Genomic DNA, 22,852 nt, shown 5'->3' with positions numbered 1-22,852 from the left:
AAATACAGAATCTATAAACTATTGTGTCAGAAAAAGAAGGGAAAATAGGGAATTTAAGAGTCTAGTCTATGCCTTATTAGTGATGTACCTCTTCCTATCATAATCTCAATCGTATTCTTCAATTCCCACCACCTTCCCAGCCTACCACAGTTCACAGAGACCTGCCCATTCCTTCTCCTCTGAACGAGGATTCCCTGACCAACCCACTCTTTGGACAGCTAAAAACATGTATTATCTCAAGGTCTGCCCTAGGATTCCCTGACCAACCCACTCTTTGGACAGCTAAAAACATGTATTATCTCAAGGTCGGCCCTGTGTGTTTTTCAGCTTCCATGGCAGTCACCTTCTGGTAATCTGTGAGTTACTCAGGACCAAGGCACAAGACTTACTTATCTCTGTAGCCTCATACTTAGCATAGAGGCTGGCCAGAGCAGGTACTCAGCAAAGGTGGAAAGGAGAGAAAAAGGGAAGAAGAAAGGGAGGTTTTAGCAGGAAAGGGGAGGTACAATATAAAGTGCACGTGGAAGGCAAATAAATACCAGCTCCTGGGATCAGAAAAAATATGGCAAGCTGTCCTCACAGCCCCGACTGCAGCTCAGCTCTCCGAATCCACCTCACACCAGGGAACACAGCCACAGAGAAACCATGGAGGTTTCATGAGAGCAGAGGTGGCTGGCTAGGTGAACAGAGCGAACCCAGGGAAGCTGGTTAGGACCTGGGGAGCCAGAGGGTGGCAGAATTCCCAGCCTGAGTGCTGCAAACAGATTTTAGCAAAATTAGGTCAACTGTTAACACAATCAGGCCCGAGGCAAGGGAGGAGGGTGTAAACAAATGAGATGCTTACATGTGAACACAGTCAGGGGTGATGGTGAGAATTTTCAGGGTGCCAGTTAGCACTGAGAATGTGAGCCTCCAATAATTATCACTTTCTGGAATCCCCTCTCCCAGTCTATTCTCTCCACCGCTCTACTGCCCACACTAATGTATGTGCTAGGAGTTTCTCTTGTCATTTACACAGCCTTCTGTGCTGAGGTATCTGTTTAACCTGTAAGAACTATTTCTGGGCCCTCCTCCCTTCTGGTTGTAGCCAAAAACTGCCTTAGCTGCCTCACCTATGCACAGACACTACATAGGGAGCGGTTCTCCCCACAGCTAAGCTGGGCCAGACTCTTCTCCCACCTCCCCCAGCTTCCTTCTGTGTAACTTCTAGCATTCATCTCCTGGCACTTCTTCCTTGCTGGGCCTTACACTGAGTGCTGATGACAGATGAACAAAGCTGTGTCTACCCTCAAGGAGTTTCCAGTTTAAAGAGTAACAGACAGGAAAACAGATTGTTATACAGAAAGCAGGTACAATTACTTTGCTGTGCACCTGAAACTAACACGATATTGTAAATCAACTATACTTCAAAAAAAAAAAAGGCAAATCTGAAATAACAAACACACAAAAAAGCAGGTACAAAGGGCTGTGAATCCCCAGAGGAAAGTAAGAGGGAAGGGTTGAGCATGCCCTGGAAGAGGCTGGAAAGGCATCCCAGAGAAGGCTTGAAGGGTAAGTTGGAACATAACAAAAAGGAGAAAGAGGGTAAGAACAGCTGACAGAGACCAGAGCAAGCTGTGCCAGAGAGGCAGCTACTCCTGCTTCCTGAGGACTTTTCCCTATTACCTGAGCCACTGAGGAAGGAAGACAAGGTGCAGTCTCGTCTTTTCCTCTATCACAAAGGAAAATTCCCCAGCCCTCGCAATTACTGGGCAGGCCTCTCTCTGCACCCTTCTCTGCACCCTTCTCTTTGTGCTAAGAGCACAAAGGGCACATAAGCCCTTAGCCCGAGACCAACCACAGCAGGCATTACACTAAAAACAGTAGCTACGATTTACTTAGGGGAAACTGGGACACAGAGAACCTTAGGAATGTGCCCAAGGTCACAAAGCGAGCGAGTGATAGAGCCAGTTTGCTTGATTTCAAAGCTGAAACTCTTATATCTTGTTTCCTCTAACACAAGTAGAGGGTGGGATAATACAGCAGAAAAGAGCACTGAAATGTAAGTTAAAGACCTAGGTTTAGGGGCTTCCCTGGTGGCGCAGTGGTTGAGAGTCCACCTGCCGATGCAGGGGACACGGGTTCGTGCCCCGGTCCAGGAAGATCCCACGTGCCGCGGAGCGGCTGGGCCCGTGAGCCATGGCCACTGAGCCTGCGCGTCCGGAGCCTGTGCTCCGCAAGGGAGAGGCCACAACAGTGAGAGGCCCGCGTACCGCAAAAAAAAAAAAAAAAAAAAAAAAAAACACCTAGGTTTGAGGCATGGCTCTGCTATTGAAAAGCTGAACGACGTCTAAAAACTCACCTCATCTGGGCCTCAACTTCTCCCTCAGTGAATCATTTGCTGCCCTAATGAGACATCAACTTAGGCCCCAAACTGAACACTGTCCTTGGGCCTCTATGTCTCAGAGCACACCTGACACCTGACTAGCGGCACGGCCAGGAGAGCCCCAGGTGGGCCAGCCTGGAGCCAACTCTGCAGGTGGAAAAGACAGGAAAGCACCTGTGCTGCTCTGTGGCCACATGGGGAGGACTGAGCTGTCTGCCATTGTCAGGACTCTGGGCTGAGCCTCTTCCCCCTTCCCAAGCTCTGAGGCTGCTGTGGGTAGATGGATCCTGCTCACTCAGCAGACACCCCCAGCTACTGTAAACAAAATTTTGATTTGCGATTTCTCAAACCTCAGACCCGTTAAGACTGGGAGAGGTAGCCATGACTGGAAACTGAAGTGGGCCCAGGTGCTCTGGGGGTGTTTACTACAAGCCTGTGGTGAGGCCTGAGCGCTCACCCTGGATGTAGAACCCAGCAGAGCCAGCACAGGCCATCACTCTAAGTCCTACGTGAGTGCTGCACAGGGAAGAGCACTGACCTAGGGAATTCAGTCCATGCGCAAATGGGAAAACAGAGCTGAGAGGGACACAGATCAAGGGATTCTTTGCAGATACCCACCAGGCATGGCCCCGCCCTTGCAGAAGTCTCCTGGCAAAGAGCTTCCTAGTATCTTCCTCAGGTTCCAGCTGGCAATTTTCAAAATTTTTCTTTAAGAAGCATCAGCAGGAAAGTATAAAAACAATCTCTGCCATCAGGACAGCTGCTGGATTCCAAAATCTTAGCTCCCAGGAGTACACCAACTCTACCTGAGTCCTTGAATGAGAGAGCCAGTAAGAGCCTTAACGACCAAGCCCATTTTACAGATGAGGGAAGCTAAATCTAGGCAGGAGAACTAAATTGCCAAAGGTCACTTGATAAGGCAAGGGCCAAATACAGAAATCCTAAAAGTACAGGATACAGGAGGAAAGAACAGACCTCCTCCTGTCCTTTACACGGAACCCTTATCAACCAAAGGGTTCTTGCCCAAAATCATGGAATGTACAGCTGAAAGGGATTATAAGGATCCTTTAGTTCAGCTGTTTCATGATCCAAATCAGCAAACACATACTGAGAAAAGTGACCTACACCGGGTCACACAGTGAGTGGCAATTCTGAAGAGACCAAGGTGCTTTCCTAAACTTTATAAGAAGTTCTCTAAATGGAAGTCCAGGAGTTATAAAAAATCAATTTGTGTATAATGATGATGATGATGATGATGATGATTATGATGGAGATATAATCCACATACCCTAAAGTTCACTCTTTTAAATTGTACAATTCAGTGCTTTTAGCATATTCACAAGGCTGTGTAACCATCAGCACAATTAATGTTAGAACCTTATCATTACCTCAAAAAGAAATCCCATACCCATTACCAGTCGCTTCCCATTTCCCACTCCCTCCAGCCCCTGCCAGCCACCAATCTGCATTTGGTCCCTATGGATTTATCTATTCTGAATATTTCATATAAATGGAATCATACAATATGTGTCCTTTTTTATGTCTGGCTTCTTTCACTCCCGCAGTTCTGTCACTTCTTTCACTTTTTTAGGCCACTTTTTTCCAGGTGCATCCACGTTGTAGCATGTATCAGAGCTTCATTCTTTTTTATGGCTGAGTAATATTTCATTGTATTTATATACCACAACTATTTATCCATTCATCCATTGATGGATATATGGGTTGCTTCCACTTTTCAGCTATTGTGAATAATGCTGCTATGTATATATACTTGTTTCAGTGCTGTTTTCAGTTCTTTGGGTACATTCCTAGGCATGGAATCGCTGAGTTATATGATAACTATGTTTAATTTTTTGAGGAACACTATTTTCTACAGTAGCTGAACCTTTTTACATTATCACTAGAAATGTACAAGGGTTCTGATTTCTCCACACCCCTGCCAACACTTACTTTCTGTTTTTTGTTTTCGCTTTTATTGTAGCTATTCCTAGTGGGTGTGAAGTATCTTCTTAGCTCTAGTACCCCTGCTCTGCCAATCTCAGAAATAGTTTTCTGCTGACCTCTGACCTCCCTTAGATTAGGTCATATGCAACCTATAGGCTATATGAAATGAGTCTAGGAGAAGATACTCCTGTCCTGGTATCAGTCTAACCTGCTTCACCAAGGCTCCTCTTGCTGGCTCTGACCTCTGGGACTCAGTACCATGTATGTACTCAGGATTCTGGTTCCTATGCTCTCCAGCCCTAGCTGATTTTTCCATATACAATCCTTGCTGACTTTAACCTGCAGTTTCTAAGCACCCTTTCAGATATGGTAAATCCTATTTTGAATCAGAACATGTAACAGTCTGTTAATATGTCTCAGAAGACTACGGAAGACTTTTAGGCTGGCGGAGACCTCCCCTAACTAAGGTGTGACAGAGGACAGCCTCTGCAAAGATAGCTTAGCTTTCACTGCTGGGTTTGATTCTTCTGGCAGAAGTGTTCTTGCTGGTGTATACAAAGAGGGGGGAATAGGCTGTTAACGGAGAGAGTTTAATAAAGCCACTTCCCATTTTTCAAGAGTCAGCTCAAGAGTGATCCTCTCCATAAAGCTTTTTGGTCTGCAATTGAAAACTCCTCCCTACTTTGTGCTCCCGCCTGAACTATGGAATGACTTGCACGACAGTTATACCACCGTATTTGTTGACCATTTATTCAATTTGTTGACATGCCAATCTCCACTCAGAGGGAACTTCTTGAGAGCAGGGACCCTGTCATGCATAGTGGTACACAGTAGGTGCTCAATAAATGTTAGTGGATGAATGAAAGGCCATTGCTCAGTATGCAGGGTGGGTCTCATATAAAGAGTAGTGCCTTCGCTGTGTCATTTATTCAAAACTTATAAATGAATCACAAGAAAAAAATGTGTCCTAGGACCAAAAACAGGGCAACAAAGGAGATGGAAATGGTCTTCTCCCATGTTGCTCTGTTTCACGTTTTCAAAAGATATAGACCTTCTGGAAAAGGCAAAACTATGGAGAAGTAAAAAATCAGTGATTGCCAGGGGTTGAGGAGGAGAGCAGGGTAAATAGGTGGAGCACAGAGGATCTTTAGGGCAGTGAAACCATTCTGTATGACACCACACAGATGGATACACATCATTATACATTTGTCGAAATCCACAGACTGCACAACACCAAGAGTGAACCTTAATGTAAACTACAGACTCTGGGTGATAATGCTGTGTCAGTGCAGGTTCAGCAGTTGTTACAGTGTACCACTGCGGTGAGGATGCTGATAATGGGGGAGGCTGTGCATGCATGCGGGCAGGAGGTATATGGAAAATCTCTGTAGCTTCCACTCAATTCTGATGTAAACCTAAAGCTACTCTAAAAAATAAAGTCTAGGGACTTCCCTGGTGGTCTAGTGGTTAAGACTCTGCACTTCCACTGCATGGGGCACGGGTTCAATCCCTGGTCGGGGAACTAGGGTACTGTGCAGTGTGGCTAAAAAAAATTTTTTTTAATTTTTTTAAATTAAAAAAATGAAAATAGGGAATTCCCTCGTGGTCCAGTGGTTAGGACTCGGGCTTTCACTGCTGTGGGCCTGGGCTCGATCCCTGGTTGGGGAACTAAGATCCCACAAGCCGCATGGCCAAATAACTAACTAACTAAATAAAGTCTATTAAAATTTTTTTAAACCACGGAAAGTACAGACCCATCCACCTCTATTGAGACATCAGCTTGGGCACTTGTCAAGCCAAATGCACGGACAGGGAAATGTTATACTGCCCATGACCCTGCCTGCCAGCTGCTTCTCTGGACTGGTTCTTGGTTGTATAGCATTCTGCTGCTGGCATCCTCAATTGATGCCAACAGCTCCCAAAGGGCAGGGAGTAGGCCCTAAGAGACTGTTTGGTCAAGACTAATTTTCTAAGAAATCTTGCTACTTCTGTGCTGGGTTCACTTAGAATAAAAAAAGGTTGGCAAGGTTGGCCCTTCCCACCTCGCAGATCTTCAGGAGTTGAAGCACCTAATACCCTCAACTAACCCTGGGTTGAAGAGACCAAACTTCCTTGGTCTGAGTGTGTCTCTATTGATTCAGTGAAAGCCTGCTTAATCCCGTTTGTCTGTCCAAGGACACAAAATGTCCAGCAATCAGTTCATACCCTCTGCATATCCACAGCTGAGAGCAGGAACAGCTAAATGGCACTCAGCCCCTTTTGGGTTACTTTTTATACCTGAGCATGCCATTCATATTTTAGTGTTTGTATCCCTGCTCAGGTTGTTTCCTCCACCTAGAATGCCCTCTCCTGCCACCTCCATGGAATAAAACCCTATCCATCTTTAAAGGCAGAGGTCACACGCCACCTCTTCTATAGGATGCCTTCTTTATCCCTCCCCTGGATCTCAGCAGCATTGTGTACCTCTCTAGAACATTCATTTTATCCCTTTAGGGCAGACCCAGGACCTCAACCCAGCCACTCCAACTGCCTTCGGGTCCATGGCACATCAGCAGCCCTTCTTGCCACAGGACTCACAGAGAGGAGGCCCAAAGAGCACTGTGTCCAGGGCCTTCAGCTGCAGCTTCTGCCGATGGCTCCGGTCTGTCATCTTTAGCACAGTCCCTGTCATGGTGGTGTTGGTTACAGCGAGCCTGTTGGGACAAAGAGTAGGGGCTCAGTTCCCTGCCGGCAAAGCAGGAAGGATCCTGGTAGGACTACCCACCTCGCCCAGGAACATTTCCATGACTTCTAGCTCCTGGCAATTGCTCCCCTCTGCACTCTAGTACACAGAGTCTGTACCAGTGGATCTCAACAAGCAGTGAACAGGACACATAACATTCACCAAGAATTTGTTCACCCTTCTCCCCATGTCCACCATCTCCTGAATATCCTACTCTCAAAGGATTATCCATCTGTAACCATTCCCACACTCAACTGTAAATTTTCTGTTGTACTTCTCCTTCCAGGGATTATCCACTGTATACCTGTCCCCATACTCCCACCATTTGCAAACACATTCGCCTGTCCAGCCCAGGTCAAAATGTTATGCCACATGACCCAGCGATTCTAGGGACCTCTGAATTATCCTAATCCTAACACATTGTCATTAAATATAAATCTGATGACAACAAGCATTGCATTAGTCTTCTTATAATGCAATGCAACAAGCATTGCATTAGAACTTCTAAGAAATGAGAAATGAGCTAACATTTAATAAGCAGCTGTGTATATCTCATATTGTTCTGACACTTTAGATACAATACCTCACTTAGTCCTCACACTTTAAGAACCCAGTTCTATTATTAGCTCCATTTTGCAGATAAGAAAAATGAGACTTAGAGGTAAGTAACTTCCCAAAGTCACGCAGCAAGTAAGTGGCAAAGGCAGGATACAACGCAAATCTGCTAGATCCGTCGCATTATACCACGCTGCCTAGGGATGGGCCTAGAAGCGCCCACACTCTACCCCACACCCTACTCTCTGAATGCTCCATGCTTCCTGCTGTCGCTAAGGTACCACAGCTTGTTTATCTCTACCCCTATGCCCAGCCTGGCTGGGTCTGGTCTTGGATCTAATCCTAGTCACAGAATGGCCAAGTGAGCGCACTGCCTGAGAACTAACTTCTTGCCCTATGTTTTACAGTTTTAATCCAAGCCATAGCCGTTCTTCAAGATGGAATAGGCCAGGGATCCACAAGGCAATACTGCTATTTCCATGGGAAAGAAACCTAAATCCTGGAGCTTCATGGTCAATCATCTGTTTAATTGTCTGTCTTTTCTACTAAACGTGGAGTTCCTCAAGGCAAATGTGACGTCTAATGCATTTCTTTGTCCTCAGGACCCAGGAGAGAGCATGGCACATGGTAAGTGCTTGGTAAAGTTTTGTTAAATAGAACTAAACTGAGTATTTCCAGGAAGCCTATTTTCAAACTACATGGGGCAAGAGGAAGGTGCAGTGAAAAAAGGAGAGCACTTAGAACCAGGCAGACCTGAGTTCAAATCCCAGCTCTGCCACTTACCAGCTCTGAAAAATCATAAAATATCTGAAGTTCAGTTTGCTTGCCCGAAAGTTGGGATAATAATTCCTTCCTCCCAGAATTGTGAGAATCAACTGAAATAATAGGTAGGAAAGTACCCTATAAAGGATGTACAGACATTAAGATTATTACTCTCTCAGAGTAGGGAGAAGCTGTGAATAAGAGGCTGCAGGCAGCAGAGGAGGGACCAGCCAGCTCAGCTAGGCCTGGACAGCAGCACCCGGTAGCCCTGTGGCTGGAGGCTGCGATGTGTGGGCATTCCAACAGCTTCCCCTTCCCCTTTCCCCTTTGCTGAAGCTCATAACCAGATGCACCTACATAATAAGATGACAGATTATACATAATCAGCACTTACCAGACAGTAAGCCCTTTGAGGGCAAGGGCAGGTTGTTGTCATCTTTATCCCCAGCACCCAGCACAAGTGCTTGGCCCAGAGCAGGTACCCAGTAAATACTGGGTGAATGAATAAGTGAATGGATTAATGACTGAATGACATATGGCGCTAGTTTGACATAACAAGAAGTCCAAGCAGTATTCCATCCCCTCCCCACACCCACCCCAAGTCCTAGTACATTGTGCCTGAAAGGGAGGCAGAGCTAGGGCATAACAGCTGTTGGAAGAGTCATTCCAGAGAGGAGACTGGGGCCAATGGTAGTCAGCCCCCACCTCTGCACCGGTTCTTTAGAGCAGATAAACTGCTGATGGATAGTTCCGGGAAGGTTAAAAGAGCCCCGAGTCCCCTGGGCAATGAAAGAGGCAACTGCTGGGGGGACAGCAAAAGAAAAAGAGAAAAAACACAGGCTTTGAAGTCTACCCAGATCTAGGTTCAAATCGCAGTTTTGCCTCTAACTAGCCATGTGACCTTGGAAAAGTTACTAGGCCAGGTTCATCATCTAGATACAATAATACCTACCTTACAGGATTGATGTAAGAATTAAATGAGATACTGTACATAAAGTGTTGAGTAGAGTGCCTGGCATACACTAAGCACTCAATAAATGGTAGCTATTAGTACTAGTCCCAGGATTGACAGAACTATTAAGTAAGAGAATAGATGTGGAGTGTCCATATGCTTTCTAGCAAGTGCACAGTAAATGTGAGAAGTCTACAGATCCTGCCCTGAAAGGGGTGAAACTTCAGTTAACAGGTGAGAGCAACGTGAGGGCAAGCCGACCCCAGCCCATTCCCCGCACCCCCAGTGAGAGAACCCAGTCCCTTCCTGACCTCGGCATGGCATGGCCACTGAGCTGCAGCTTCCGGAAGGTCTCCTCATACTGAGGCAGCTCCACATATGTGATCAGCCACTGCACCACCTCATCCACGGTCCAGTTGTATACTGCGGGAAGAGATAAGCCAAGCCATGACTCCAGAACACAAGCACTGCTTGTTCTTACTGTCACAGTCTCCACGACCTTAACATTCACCACATGTCTACGTGTTTAACAGATCTCTCTCCCATAAAATCCCAAGTATGAAAGGAATACATACAGTACTTTTTGTTTGACCTATAGGGGATGGACTTGTTCTTCCACTATTCAGGTATCTGGGATAAAATAATCCTTAATTATTACATAATATACTACATTATATATAGTATTATATTATATATTATTGCAATATAATAATAACAAATGATATTAATAGAAGCCATCATTTACATAGCACTTACTATATAACAGGTACTGTGCTAAGCACGTCACAGATATTAGCTCACTAATCTTTGCAACTACCATGTGAAGGATATGTTCTACTTCATCCCTATTTTACAGATGAAGAAACTGACACACAAAAAGGTTACGTAACTTTCCCAAAGTTATCCAGCCAGGAATTGGTAAAGCCAATTTTGGACTCAAGCAGTCTGGCGTCAATAGCCCTTGCCCTAGCCATTATGTCATAAATATAATACGTATATAACATTTTAAAATTTATATAAATAATATATATAAAGGATATATATATATGGACACACACACATACACACATACATATATCCTCCCTGACGCTGCTGGAAAGCTTCACACTAAGGCAAGTCTGAGCCGAGTGATGGATCCAGATGACATCACTTAAGCCCTGAATGAGATCACACCTGTAGACAGCCCTATTCATACATTTTTCAGTTTTGTGCAAAAAGTATTTTCCCATTTTGCTTATATCAGATTAAAAAGATTTTCTGTCACAGCAGGAGCCAATTCTAACTGAAACAATTACTCAGTGATCATTCACAACATGGTAAATCATGTCATTACCATACACGGATCACTGTACCTAATCATTTCCTCAATACTATAAGACTGTGATTTTTTTAAATGGACAACCATAAAAATAATCCTTGTAAAATAATTTTAATATTTCTGTGGTATTTAGCCACATATATAACAAATTTATTTCCATACTTTATCAAGAATCAACAATAAAAGAACAGAAGAGGACTTAACATGCAAGGAATATGTTCAAGCCAAGTAAAAGTCAAATGACATCATGATGTATTATATAAATCAAAGTTTCATAGGAGCTTGAGTAGAGAAAAATGGTGGGAGGACTGAGTCACCATACAGCACCCAGTAATACAGCTATGCTGAACTTAAAGAGCCTTGGGTGGGAGCAACTGGGTTTCAGCAAAAACATGTCATTTTATTGGATTTGAAATTTGCTTTTATTTAATGTATCAGTGTGTTTTTGTTTATATTTGTACACAAATTTTATATAGCAACTTAAACCTCATTTTATGTTTCTACATATTTAAATACCATTAAATAAAACCAGCTTTGCAGGCCCAAGATAAATGATTTCCCTTAAAAGGAATCTGTACATTTCTCAAGTTGAAAACTACCGCTGTGAGCAGCAAGAAGCCAAAAAAGTTTTGAAGCAGAATGAAATGGTGAGATTTATCACCCTCCTCTCTTAAGATACATATCTTTCCCCAAAACTGTCCTTCATCAGAATGCTTTCTAATTTCTCCTTAATAGTCAGGAGACATTGAAGACAGGGACCACATCCTATTCATTTTTGCTCACCCCTTTGTCGCTAAAATAGTGCCTCTTATACAGTGGCACCAATAAGAATTTACTGAAAGAATAACTACCCTAAATGAGGAGTTCCAGAAATGTTCTGAATGTGGGCCTCCAGACAGCAGCCACAATCCTCCTAGACAAATATACAGCTCAGGTGGAGGTTAACTTCTGAAATGCTTGTCCAAAAATCAGCATTCCTCTGGTAGGCACACCTCAGATCTTAGGTTGTTTCTGTCACTCGCATATAAACTAGAGAAGTTGGAAGGCTGGGCTCTGACCCTTCATCCTTCTACCTCCCATAGGGGAGCCCAGCACACGGTACAAAGCAGACACTCAGAGAAACATTCCGAATGAAACAATAGAAGACAAAAATGCTCTAATCTCTCCATGTCCCCAAGAAGCTGCTGGAGCTCAGGAGGAAAGTTCTGAAGCCAAGAGACTTTGAAGGGAGATTAGACCATTTGCAGAGGCACAGGAAAGGTTCCAGGAGAGGAAATGAGGCAGGTCTAGTGCACTCAGATTGATTGCATCCTAGAAGACAAGATCCCGGAGGCTTAGGCGGTGAGTGCTTAGTCATTGCCTGGTTGAATATCTAATTTCCAGACTAGAATACATTGGAGGGAAGAGAAAGATTAATTTCCAAGAGATATGCTCAAGTCCTAGGGCTTAGGAAAGGAGGGATGACAGAACTGGGGTTAAAGAAGTGTTATGGAAAGTAGAATAGACTGGCCTTTTATTCCTGAAAATGAATATATCTCCACATACATTATAAACGTGATCACTTGCTACAGTCCAGAGTGTTAGGTAACACTCTAGCACCACCTAGCTCTAGTAACCACCTAGCAGAGTGGCACAAGATGTGAGGCAGACAGACAAGTGCTAGCCTGCAAAGTGCAGAGAACACATTCCTGCCCCTACTGTCAAGGGAGCTTGGCCTCACCCAGCATGGCGTATGGAGTAGAAAGGCCACGTCACGTATTGTTGCTTGAAAGGCTTGAGGCCAGCGGTGCCACAAGGGTCTTCTGTCTACGGGGAAGACGACCTGATACAAGCCTGAGCATAAACGCTTGGCATGCAGGAACTCCTCCACTTGTGCCCTACACTGCAGTGGAGACAGAAGTCACTCTAGACCGGGGTTTCTCAGTCTCTGCAGCACTGACCTTTTGGACAGGTTAATTCTTTGTTGCTGGGGGCTGTCCTATGCATTGCAGGATGTTTAACAATAGCCCTGACACCTACCCACCAGATGCCAGTAGCATGCTGCCAGTCATAGCAATCAAAAGTATCTCCAGATACTGCCAAACGTTCTCTGGGGAACAAAACTGCCCCCCACTGAGAACTACTGCTCTAAACACTACACTAAGTGAGGCAGAGGGTCTGTAAGGAGACCACTACACTCCAATAAGGATGGACTCTGAACATAGTCAGTCCCTACAGAACTAAGCTTTGCAGAAAAGGATGATGACTTCAGCATGTCAGGACAAACCTCAAGGCACTTGTTTTTTGGGTTTTGTGCTCCACATATTATTCTGTTACCTGGCAGATGCCCTACCTAGGTAAGGCTTGGCAGTATGGTGTTGACCACTCAGAGTCACTGCAGTCTGAACAAAGTAAGCCAGGATGAGCTGCATCCTTGTCAGACAGCAACCCTGTGTCCCAGCATGAAGATCTCACTCAACAGTCAAGGTGAGATATTAGGGCCCCTTGTTCCTAAGGTTCAAGTATCTAAAAGTTAAAAATCTTGTTCTGCTTTCTCATTCCAAAAGAGAAAATGGGAAGAATCCCTGAGCCAAAGTGAGGAAGAAGGTAACAGCAAGTACAGAGAGCTGTGGCTGACAGTAAAAGGAGACAGAATTTGACCAGGGGAGCTTAGTACAGATAGAGACTCCAAGTGACTCACACGACCAAACCCCAGGAGGACATGCAAGCAAAAGAGAGTTTTCTAAGGTCATGATTCTCTCATCCCCCTAAGCCTGTCCATTTTGCTCCTAGAGACAGCAAAGACTACATCTCTGGGCAAAATGACAAACAGTACTACACAGAATCGGAGAAAGCCAACCTCTGGAGTTTTCCACAACAAATAGTCCTTTATAAAAGAAATGCACAAGGTGACTGACTATGTAGCCTCCAACCTTTCTAATGACATAATCTACATGTAAAAAAAAATTTGAGCACACATTGCCAATATAAGAATATCTGTTTATAAATTAGATATATGTACTAACATTAGGTATACTGTAAAACATACATAAAAATTAAATGAGATAAAAATAAATGCAATATAAATACAAGCTATTATATTCTCTTGGGGCACCCCAATTGATTGTCTTGTACAGTTGGAAACCATTGACCCAAACTTCGCAACTTTACACTACATGCTGCCTCTGTTATAGCTTTTAGCTTCTCAGTCTTCTTCTAGAATCAGTATCTTGCACTATTTACTTATTTATCCTTGAACATTGCTCTCAAACTTCTAGGTCTTTGCTGTTTCTGGAAAAGCTCTCTTCCCTCTTCCTGGCCTGATAAACACCAACTAACCCTTAAAACCCAGCTCTACCTCTTCTCTTATTGAAACTCTTTGGAGCCCATTTTAAAATCATGAGCAAAGACACAGAACTATAAAGTGTGGGGCCTGTTCAGAGAACTCTGACTCCCGTCTGCCTGGAGTCCAAGGGTGATATATAGGGACAAGGAGGGTGAGGCACTGCTGAGGCCAAATGATAAAAGGCCTTGAAAGCAGTCGGTCCAAAACTCCAAATTCATTTATTCATTGGGGGGAAATTTTTATTGAGTACCTACTACTTGCCAGGCACTGCTCTAGAAGCTAGGAATATAACAGTGCACAAAAGAGTCACAGATTCCTAGTGTTTATATTCTGGTAGAGAGAGACAAACTAAAACACTGCAACAAATAATTGTATGTTGGGTAGTGATAAATACAAGAAGAAAAATAAAGCAGGGTAAGAGGATAAAGAGTAGTGCTATATCAGACCAGATCAAGGAAGGCCTCTTTGACGAGATGATATTTGAGGAGAAAATAAAATGAAGTCATGAGCCATGTGCATACTTGGGGGAAGGGCATTCCAGGCAGATGGAACAGTAAGTACTACTCCTAGCACATGAGCTATAGTGATACCTCCAGGGATATGCCAGAACAGATCCTTGGCCTTGGCCAATCCTTTTTCTTGTCAGAGAAAGAATAAGCAGTAAGAAATGGGCTCCTGAATCAGTATGTCTTTCCCCTAATGGACTGGTGGTGCCTCCAAATAAAGCCCTCACTTTTGTAGTTTCAAACTCACATCCCAAAAGAACGATGTCTGGCAGAAAAGTTACCAGTACCTTCTTTGCCTCTCTTTCACACAGCTGTTAGTCAGTTAGTTGGTCACTTGGTCAGCCTTTGGTCAGTCTTTTGGTCAGCCAGTCAGATATAGCACAATGGTTAAGAATTTGGACTTTGGAACCAAGTGACTTGGATTGAATTCAAGATTTGCTACTTACTAGATGTAAGATCATGGACAAGTTACCTAACCTTTCTGTGCCTCATTCTGTCACCTAATGGTGAGAATCAGAGTTCTCACATCATAAGAGTGTAAAGAAGATATGAGAAGTTCCTAGCATACAGTAAGTGCTAAACAAATATTATCCATTATTATCACCATTCATTCACTCCTTCATTCACTAAGCTTTCACTGGCTTCTACTCTAGTAGATCCTTGGTTGGTTACAGAGATCAATCTGGATGATCTCCATCATCCAGGGCTCTTTTCTAGAGAAGGAGACATATAGGAAATTAAATGAGTATAATACAGTGTGATAAGTGCTAGGTAAGAGGGATGTATGGGGTGATGTGAGGGCACAGAGAAAGGAGTGACTGATTGCCAGAGAGAGTCAGAAAATGCATCACAAAACCTAGCTTCTTCTCTGACTACTGTGGAGAGAGAGCATTCCAAGACACCTACAGAATCTTACCAAAGTGGCCCTCCCTAAAGATAGTTTGCAGCCTAGACCTGTGGTTTTTCTCTGAGTGGTTTCCCTCTGGCTCTCACTAGCAGTTTGTCATCTGAGCCTAGAGTAAGGCAGATACTATGTTAGTTTTCTAACATGGTATCAATACCAAGCCCTAAACCATTACTGCAAAAAGAATCTGGCCCTTTCACTTAGGCCTCATGTGATAGGCCCACTAGGCTGCCTGGCAGAAACCAAGTCTTCAGAGCCCAAAAGGACACACTAGTGAACACCACCTATAAAGAAGCTACATGGCTAGCAGAGACCAGATTAGAGAAAGACTGGCATCATGGCTGCAGAGTAGTAAGGGAACCTAGAGTTTGGAATGTTGAATGAGCCAAACAACTCATATAACATCACACAATGGCAGACCCAAGGACAAACTCCTGTCTTCCACATCCCTGCTCTGGGCCAGGTCCTGGGCTATGTGTTAAGATATGGAATCATATAAGATACTGCCCTCAAGCAGTCTGGTGGGGAAATAAAAAGGGAGGGGAACAGATAGTTGCAATTAGTGTGCTAAGTGCTGTGATGAGATAAATGTAAGAGGCTGTGGGAACACAGAAGGCTCCTAACCTAGCCTGTGGTTTTCAGGGAAGATTTCCTAAAAAGGGTATACTGAAATTGAGTCTTAATTATCAAGTAGGATTTAACCAGATCAACAAAGGAAGACAGAGGGAACACTATATGAGAAAGCATCAAAGGATGAAAGAGAATGGCATATCGTAATAACTGCAGATAAATCAGTGCAGGTACAGAGAAGGATGTGTGATAAACAGTGATAGAAAATATGAAAATAAGTGGAGCACAGAAACGAGCCTGAGCCTGGTATGTTAAAGTAATCTGGCACAATGCCTGGTATGTAGAAGGTACTCAGTTAATTTTTTTGTTTTGTTTTTTTGCAGGCATGTTTGCACAAATTGGAAGAGAGAAACAGTACCTACTGAGGCCAATACTACAGAGGTGAGTAAGGAATGACAGCATGAAAATATTAAGAAATTCTCAGAATATAAGAGAAGACAACCAGATTTTTACATATATGTACATATTGATCTTTTTTTCCTAAATGAGGTAATTCATTTTGAGATTACAAGTGGGTTAATGTCAATGCATCTGACTAACATCTCATAGATAAACATGAAAAAATCAGTGGCATTTTCTGTAACAATTAATCTTTTTTAATAAATTTATTTATTTTATTTTTGGCTGCATTGGGTCTTCGTTGCTGCTAGTGGGCTTTCTCTAGTTGTGGTGAGCAGGGGCTACTCTTCATTGTGTGGGCTTCTTATTGCGATGGCTTCTCTTGTCATGGAGCACGGGCTCCAGGCACGTAGGCTTCAGCAGTTGCAGCACACGGGCTCGGCAGTTGTGGAACACAGGCTCAGCAGTTGTGGCTGACGGGCTCTAGAGCACAGGCTCAGTAGTTGTGGCTCACGGGCTTAGTTGCTCTGCGGCATGTGGGATCTTCCCGGACCAGGGCTCGAACCCGTGTCCCCTGCACTGGCAGGCGGATTCTTGACCACTGCGCCACCAGGGAAGCCCTGTAATAATTAATTTTGTCAACAACTACTGAGCTTTCAATATTTTATTGAGTTCCAAATGAGACAGCAGTTGTGATTTAAATTAAAAGCTAGTTCTATACAAATAGTTACCTGACCAATAGAAAAATCAATATTTATCTTTTCAAAATAATATATGGTTACTATATATGATTATGCAGGAATTTACTTGTAAAATTTTTAGCAACACATTTATTTCTCCAGGTTCCATTTAGTAATATTTACTCCACACAGAAATTTGGTGTCTTAGCATGTTTGTTTCATTATTTAAAAAAGAAATGGGGAGCCACTGAAAAGCAGAGACTTGGTCAGATATTTGTTTTAGAAAGATCTCTCTGGAACCAACTAAAGTACAAACTGCAGTAGAGGTAGACTGGGCCAAGAAGAATAGTATGAAAACATTCAAGCAAAGCAAAAGATGATTAAACTAAGACTTCTGCTTCAGGCCAAGATGAAGTAACAGGGATGGAATTCACCCTGCCTCATGAAACAACCAAAAAAAAAAAAAAAAAAAGACAAAACATATGAAACAATGGTTTTCAAGACACTGGACATCAGCCTACAATGGACAGTGATCTTGAGAGCTGGTAAACAAATGAGGCAAATCATACAACTGCCCCAGCTTATGGCTGTGAGAAAATTTCCAGGCCACTGTACAGAGAGTGAAACTAAGGTTGAGAGGGCAGAAATGGAAATACACTGTTGGGAGGTTCTTATACTATATGTGGCAAGAGGTACTATTATCTCTTGAAAATAGACTGTGATAAGTTAAAGATGTGTATTTTACCTCCTAAAACAACCACTAAAATGACAAAGCAAAAAGTTAAGCCAACAAAGAAGATAAACTGGAATTATAAAAAATACTCATTAATCCAAAAGAGGGTAGAAAATAAGGAAGAGTGAACGAAGAACAGATGGGAAAAACAGGAAATGAACAGCAAGATGATGGACTCAGATCTAACCATATTAATAAACATATTCAATGTAAATGGTTTAAACACCCCAATGAAAAGGCAGAGACTGTCTTATTGCAAAAAAAAAAAAATTGGGCTCAACCATATGCTGTCTATAAGAAATGCACTTTAAATAGAAAAGCACAAATAGGTAAAAAATAGATGGAAAAAGATACACCAAACTAACAATTCTCAAAAGAACGCTATATTAATATCAAAGTAGATTTCAAGGCAAAGTATATTACCAGGGATAAAGAAGGTCATTTCATAATAATAAAGAGGTCAGTTCATCAAGAAGACATAATAATCCTAGATCTGTATGCACCTAGTTAACAGACTTTCAAAATGAAGCAAAGACTCACAGAATTAATTGCAATAAACAGGTAAATCCACAATTATAGTTGGAAATTAAAATACTCCTCTCTCATTAATTGATAGAACAAGTAGGCAGAAAATCAGCAAAGATATAGTAGACTTGAAAAACCATAAACCAACATGGCCAGACTGAATTTTACAGAACACTCTACCCAACAAATGCCAAGGGCACATGGAACATTTACCAAGATAGATCATGTTCAGGTACATTTTTTAAGAAGTCTTAAAATATTTTAAAAATATTAAATATAAAGTATGTCCTCAGACCACAATGGATTTGAAATGCAAATCAATAACAGAAAAATCTCTAAAAAAATCCCCAATATTTGGAAACTAAATAACTTGCTTCTCAATAATTCATGAATCAAAGAAGATATCAAAAAGGAAACAAAGTATTTTAAGCTGAATGAAAATAAAAACAAAACACATCATCTAAGATAGTGAAGAGCCAATACTAAGGTATAAGACAGATTTCAGAGGTATGCATTTCTAGGGCAAAAATAATCCCTCAAGTTGGAACACATTAAGGGATGCTAAGTTATTAAAGACTATATCAGGCCCCCCAAAAAGGTGAAAATAAGCATTTACCATCAGTTGCGTTTTCATTTTAGATATTTTCACTCTGTCTATGCTATGAATAAATCAGTTGGAAAAAAGCAAAAAACTACAACACACTAGAATTTGTGAAATGCTGCTAAAGCAGGACCTAGAGGAAATTTATAGCACTGAACGCCTATATTAGAAAAAAAAAGAAAGGTCTTGAATCAATATCCTTAGCTTCCACCTTAACGAACTAGAAAAAAAGAGCAAATTAAACCCTAAGTAATCAGAGGAAATAAAGTTCAAAGTAAAAGTCAATGAAATAAACAACAATAGAGAAAATTCTTGAAACCAAATACTGATTCTTTGAGAAGATCAATAAAATTAATAAAATCTAACAAGATCAGTAAAAAAAAGAGAGAAGTCACAAATTACCAACATCAGGAATGATACATCATTACAGATTTAAGGCATATTATAAGAATAAGGGAATGTTATGAGCAAATGTATGCCAGTAAATTTGACAACTTAATGTAATGGACAAATTCCTTGAAGACACAAACTACAAAAGCTCACTAGAGAAGAAGTAAATAACCTATACCTATTAAAGAAATTGATACTGTAGGGAAAAAAAAAAAAAAAAAAAAACCCGTCCCACAAAGGAAAACACCAGGCTCAAACAGCTTTACTGGTGAATTCTCCCAAATATTCAAGGAAAAATATAACAATTCTGTATGAAGTCTTCTGAAAAAATTGAAGAGGAATACTTCCCAACGCATTCTATGAGGCCAGCATTATCCTGATACCAAAAACAAAGATATTTCAAGAAAAGAAAATGACAAACCAATATCCTTCACTAACAAAGGTGCACAAGTTTGAAACAAAGTTTTAGCAAATAGGAAATACAGAAAACAAACTAGTGGTTACCAAATGGAAGAGGGAAGGGGAGGAAGGGGAAAATTAGGGATGTGGGATTAAGAGATACAAACTTCTATGTATAAAATAGATAAGCAACAAGGATATATTGTATAGCTCAGGGAACCATGGCCATTACCTTGTAATAACTTTTAATGGAGTACAATCTGTAAAAAATACTAAATCACCATGCTGTACACCTGAAACTAATATAATACTGTAAATCAACTATACTTCCATTTAAACATTTTAATAGAAAAATAAAATTTTTAAAAAGTAAAATCCAACTATATATTAAGAAGATGACCAAGTGGGGTTTATCCCAAGAATGAAGTTAGTTTAACATGGAAAAATCAGTCAATATAATTTATCACATTAGCAAACAAAAATAGAAAAACCAGGCAATCATCTCAAAAGACACAGAAAACTCATTTGATAAAATCCAACATGCATTTCTGATCAAAGCTCTCAGAAAACTAGGAATAAAAGGTAGCTTCCTTGATGTAACAAAGGTCTTTTACAAAGACAAACAGACAAATAAACAAAAAAACCCACAGCGAATGTTATATTTAATGGCGAAAGACTGAATGCTTTCCCTTTAATATCAGAAAGAAGACGAAGATGTCTGCTCTTACCGCTTCTCTTCAACACTGTACTGGTGATACTAACTAGGGCAATCAAATAAGAAAAAGATTTTTTAAAGGCATCCAGGTTGGAAAAGAAAAAGTTAAACTTTCTTTACCAGCAGACATGATTGTCTAATTTGAAAATCTGATGGTATCCTACTGATAAGTGAGTTTAGCAATGTTGCAGAATACAAGATCAATATATAAACTCAATTATATTTCTATATAAAGAAACAATCAGGAATTAAATTTTTAATACCATTTAATAGTAAAATGTATGTTATGTATATTTTACCACAATTTAAAAAATACTATTTACAATAGGAACAAAACCTATGAAATGCTTAGAAACAAATATGACAAAATATATGAAAGACCTGTATCCTGAAAACTACAAAACATTGCTGAAGGTGTTATCTCCTGAATAAATGGAGAGATATACTTTGTCCATAGGTCAGAAAACTAAATATTGTTAAGATGTCAGCTCTCTCAAACTAATCTATAGATCTGATGCAATCTCAGTCAAAATCCCAGTAGGGTTTTTTGTAGAAATTGACAAGCTGGTTCAAGGACAAACAGCCAAAACAACTTTGAAAAAGAAAAACAAAGTTGGAGGGCTAATACTGTCTGACTGAAAGAATTACTATAAGGCTATTGTAATCAAAATAGCATGGCATTGACATAAAGACAGACAAATAGATCAGTAGAGCAGAATAGAGAGTTCATAAATAAACCCATGTTTATATGGACAACTGATTTTTGACAGAAGGTGCAAGGCAATGCAGTGGAGAAAGGATAGAATTTTCAACAAATGATTCTAGAACAATTGGGACATCCACAAGCACAAAAAAGAACTAAAATCCATACTTAACACCATATACAAAAATTAATACAAAACAGATCATAGGCCTAAATGTAAAACCTAAAACTATAAAACTTCTAGAAGGAAAGGTAGGAGAAAATGTTTGTGTAAGCTTGGGTTAGGCAAAGATTCCTTATACGTGATACCAAAAGCATGATCCATAAAAGAACAAATTGATAAACTGGACTTCAGAAAAATTAAAACTTTCTGTTCTTTAGAAGACACTGAAAAGAGGATGATAAGCCATAGACTGAGAGAAAATCTTTGCAAAGCATACGTCTCATAAAGGATTTATATCCAGAATATATACAGGACTCTAAAAACTCAACAATAAGAAAACAAACAACCCAATTTTTAAAAAGACATAAGATTTGGACAGATAATCCACCAAAAAAGATATATGAATGGCAGTTAAAGCACATGAAAAGATGCCCAACATCATTAGTCATCAGCTAAATGCAAAATAAAACCACTATGTAATAACACTACACTATTAGCATAGCTAAAATTTAAAAGACCATACCAAGTGCTGGTAAGGATGTGCAAGCACTGAAAGTCATACACTGCTGCTGGGAATGTAAAATGATACAACTACTTTGAAGACGGTCCAACAGTTTTTTAAAAATATATACCTACCATGTGATCTAGCCATTCCATTACTAGATATTTACCTAAGAGAAAAGAAAATATGTGCCCATAGAAAGACTTCTACATGAATGTTCATAGAAGCTTTATTTGTAATAACCAAAAACTGGAAATAACTCAAATGTCTATCAGCAGGTGATGGATAAACTGTGGTATATTTAGACAATGGACTACTACTCAGCAATAAAAATAAATAAAATATTTATATATGCAACAATATGACTAAATCTCAAAATAATTATGCTAAGTGAAAGAAGCCAATTTTTTAAGTGTATATTATATGATTCCATGTATATAAAATTCTAAAATGCAAACACGCCTATAGCAGCTGAAAGATCAGTAGTTGTCTGAGAGGTAGGAGGGGAGAGATCACAAAAGGCTGTAAGAAAAATTGTAGGGGTGATGAAAATATTCACTATCTTGATTGTGGTGATGGTTTCACAGTTGTATACATGTGTCAGAACTTTGAAAATTGTACATTTTAAATATTTATACCTTATTTTATTGTCAATTACAACTCAATAAATCTCTTTCAAAAGAGGAAGTTGAGCTAAAACAGTATCATAGGAGATGCACATAAAATATATTAAAGAGGTAGAATCCTCAGGACTTGGGAACAGAAATAGGTAAGAGATGCTCAGTTTCCTTTATTAAATGTGGATACAAGTAAGACATTTTACCCTCAAATAGCTATGTAATATAAATAGAAAATGACTGTGATAAGTTCATTTTCTTCAGATAACAAAAAACAACCAGCATTGATGTAATGATTTAACACATCATGGTAATTTTATATTTATACCTGAAAGAATGTAAGAGAAAGAAAAAGCCAGTTGTACCTTTTCCCCAAAAAATATAGCAACAAACAACTATGGTTGAGGAATTTAACTAAATGACTTGAAGATTCACTTAGCAAAGTAATTTTTAAATAGCTAAAAGAACAGAACAAATAGATCTCTCGTCAGGTTTATATAAA

General features: G+C 40.7%; 1 protein-coding gene across 3 annotated transcripts in view; it reads right to left on the bottom strand.

The window, feature by feature from the left end:
* Positions 1–22,852, bottom strand: part of STIM1 (stromal interaction molecule 1) — a 194,594-nt gene that overhangs the window by 25,379 nt on the left and 146,363 nt on the right. For all 3 annotated transcript variants that reach the window (XM_082844565.1, XM_082844566.1, XM_082844567.1), the window contains 2 exons: positions 9,612–9,723; positions 6,887–7,002 (listed from right to left, as the gene is read on the bottom strand). In XM_082844565.1, the coding sequence (XP_082700691.1) occupies positions 6,887–7,002; positions 9,612–9,723 (228 nt within the window). The remainder of the gene's footprint in view (positions 1–6,886; positions 7,003–9,611; positions 9,724–22,852) is intronic.

The sequence above is a fragment of the Leucopleurus acutus genome (genome assembly GCF_964270905.1).
Source record: "Leucopleurus acutus genome assembly, chromosome: 8".
Lineage (NCBI taxonomy): Eukaryota > Metazoa > Chordata > Mammalia > Artiodactyla > Delphinidae > Leucopleurus > Leucopleurus acutus.
Note: the sequence above shows the minus strand (reverse complement) of the source record. Positions and strands in the feature narration are given on the sequence as shown.